Source organism: Acanthisitta chloris, unplaced genomic scaffold (genome assembly GCF_000695815.1).
Source record: "Acanthisitta chloris isolate BGI_N310 unplaced genomic scaffold, ASM69581v1 scaffold30306, whole genome shotgun sequence".
NCBI lineage: Eukaryota > Metazoa > Chordata > Aves > Passeriformes > Acanthisittidae > Acanthisitta > Acanthisitta chloris.
In genome coordinates, this window is record NW_008680237.1 from 315 (window position 1) to 2,526 (window position 2,212).

Genomic DNA, 2,212 nt, shown 5'->3' on the forward strand with positions numbered 1-2,212 from the left:
AGACCCTCCCAGGCTCCCCTAAGAGCCTCCCTAAGCTCACCCACCCTAGGCTAGGCACGGGTTGCCCTTGGGGAGGTCGCGGCAGCTCTCAAGCCTGGCGTGGACCCCCAGGACCCCCTGCCTGCGTGCCCACCCCGTCACGGCCACGCGGTGCACATGGCCATCGCCCAGGGACCGCGTCAGCCATGCCTGGAAGGGCACATGGATGTCCACCCGACGTCCCACCAGGGCCACGTCGCAGGTGGTGGCCGCGGGCACCTCCTCCCGCAGCGTGTGGGCTTGGAGCTCGTAGCGGCTGGTGGTGGCTGCCCCCACCCAGGGCACGGTGGTGGTGACGTTGGTGACCTCCCACTCTGTCCCCGTGTAGACCAGGAGAGGCACTTGGAGCACTCCCCGCACAGTGGCGAAGACACGTTGGTCCATGTCCCAGTTGTGCTCTGTCTCGGTGGCCTCCTCTAGGGTGACCTCTCTGGTGGCCGCAGCACAGCCCTGGTTGGTCATGGTGGCCTTGCTCAGGATGATGTTCTCCTGCTGCTCCATGGCCGCACTGAGGTTGTAGTGCACATCGGTGATGGTGACATCACCCAAGCCCTTCTTGACCACCAGCACTTGGTACCACTTGTACCACACCTCCTGCCCATCCACCAGCACAAAGAGCGCGCGCAGCTCCTTGGACACCTTCCCCAGCCCATCCTTGCTGCGCCCAATGAAGAGGTCAACACTGGGACAGGCCTCCACCGCGTTCTCTGGGATGAACCCAAAGGACTCATTGACCCAAGCCAAGGCCTCAAAGCCTCCAACATTGATCAGCAGGTTGAAGTTGGAGGCTTTCAGCTCTCGCTCAGAGTGGGTGTAGAAGCAGAACGGCCCTTGTGAGGGGTCGTAGGCGCCAGCGTCACAGTGTGGTTCAGCGAGGGCACAGACATACTCCATGCGCTTTGTGTGGCCGTTCCAGTTGGACACGGCGTCGGAAGGCAGGTGCCCGTCAAAGGGGACCCACTTCAGGTAGGAAAGAGATTCCTCAGAGTGTTTCTGCCAGGGAAGAGTCCTGGTGGCAGCTGAGGGAAGGGAGTGGTGGGAGGTGAGGAGAGGCTGAGCCGATGGAGTGGCTAGAGAGGTGTTCTGGAATGGGTTGGGTTGGGTTGGGGTTGGGTTTAGGACACGCTTGGGGTTGGGTTTGGGACAGGGTTGAGGTCAAGGTTGGGATCAGGTTTGGGGGTCAGGGTTGGGTTTGGTTTGAGGTCAGGGTTAGGGTTCAAAGTTGGGGTCAAGGTTGGGGTTTGGGATCAGGGTTGAGGTCAGGGATCAAGTTTGAGGTCAAGGATGGGATCAGGGTTAGGGTCAGGGTTAAGGTTGGGATTGGGTTCAGCTCCAAACCCACTCATTTCTCACCTCCCACCCTTGGAATTCCTGAGGTTCCATTGTCTCCAAGGCTGAGGAGAAGCAGGACAGCAACACGGAAGAGCTGTGGGAGACACCAGAGAGGCATCAACCCCCTCCAAAGCCTTCTCCACCTTCTCCACATCCCAGCATCCCTTTTCCCGTGGGTTTTTGGGATGGAATCCCTCTGGAATTGTCACAACTTCCACTCTGAACCAGCCCTGGGAGAAGGGAGAGGTTGGGAATGCCCCAAGGAACTTCTCAATCCCTTTAATTAGGATTTTACTCCATGTATTTCATTAGGGTATTTCATTTATTAATTAATCACTTCCTGGGCACAGGGAAAATTCCCTTTTTTCCCCCTGGAATGGTTAAAATTGGCCCAAATCAACCAAAAAAAAAGGAGCCAACCAAGCTCTTTCCTACCTTGGGAGTCACCATCCCAACGGAGCCGCTAGAGTCTGACAGGAAAATCGGGGGTTGGTTTAAAAAGCAATTAATAAGTTCATTAATTATGGCAGAGACACATTTAGGGGCTCCCAAACTCCCCATTTTGGGCTCCCAGATTACTAGATCCCCATTTTAGGGCTCCCAATCTCCACATTTTGGGGTTTCCCAAGCCCAAATCCACATTTGCGGCTCCTGCCTAAATCCGCATTTTTGGGGCTCCAGAATTTCCAAATCCACATTTTGGGACTCTAAACTCCGCATTTTTGGGGATCCCTTGTGCTCAAATCCACATTTTGGGGCTCCCAAATTCCAATATTTCATGTTTTGAAGCTCCCAAATTCACATTTTGGGCCTCCTTGGAGCCATATTTTGGGGTTCCTGC

At 55.7% G+C, this 2,212-nt stretch overlaps 1 protein-coding gene across 1 annotated transcript; it reads right to left on the bottom strand.

Annotated features, from left to right (window-relative positions):
* Positions 1-45: 45 nt before the first annotated feature.
* Positions 46-1,821, bottom strand: LOC103805013 (natterin-3-like). Its single transcript, XM_009077647.1, has 3 exons — positions 1,807-1,821; positions 1,393-1,465; positions 46-1,058 (listed from the first exon to the last, which is right to left on the bottom strand). Exons 1-3 carry the CDS (start codon positions 1,819-1,821, stop codon positions 46-48), a joined length of 1,101 nt encoding a protein of 366 aa, XP_009075895.1.
* Between the last annotated feature and the right edge of the window lie 391 nt (positions 1,822-2,212).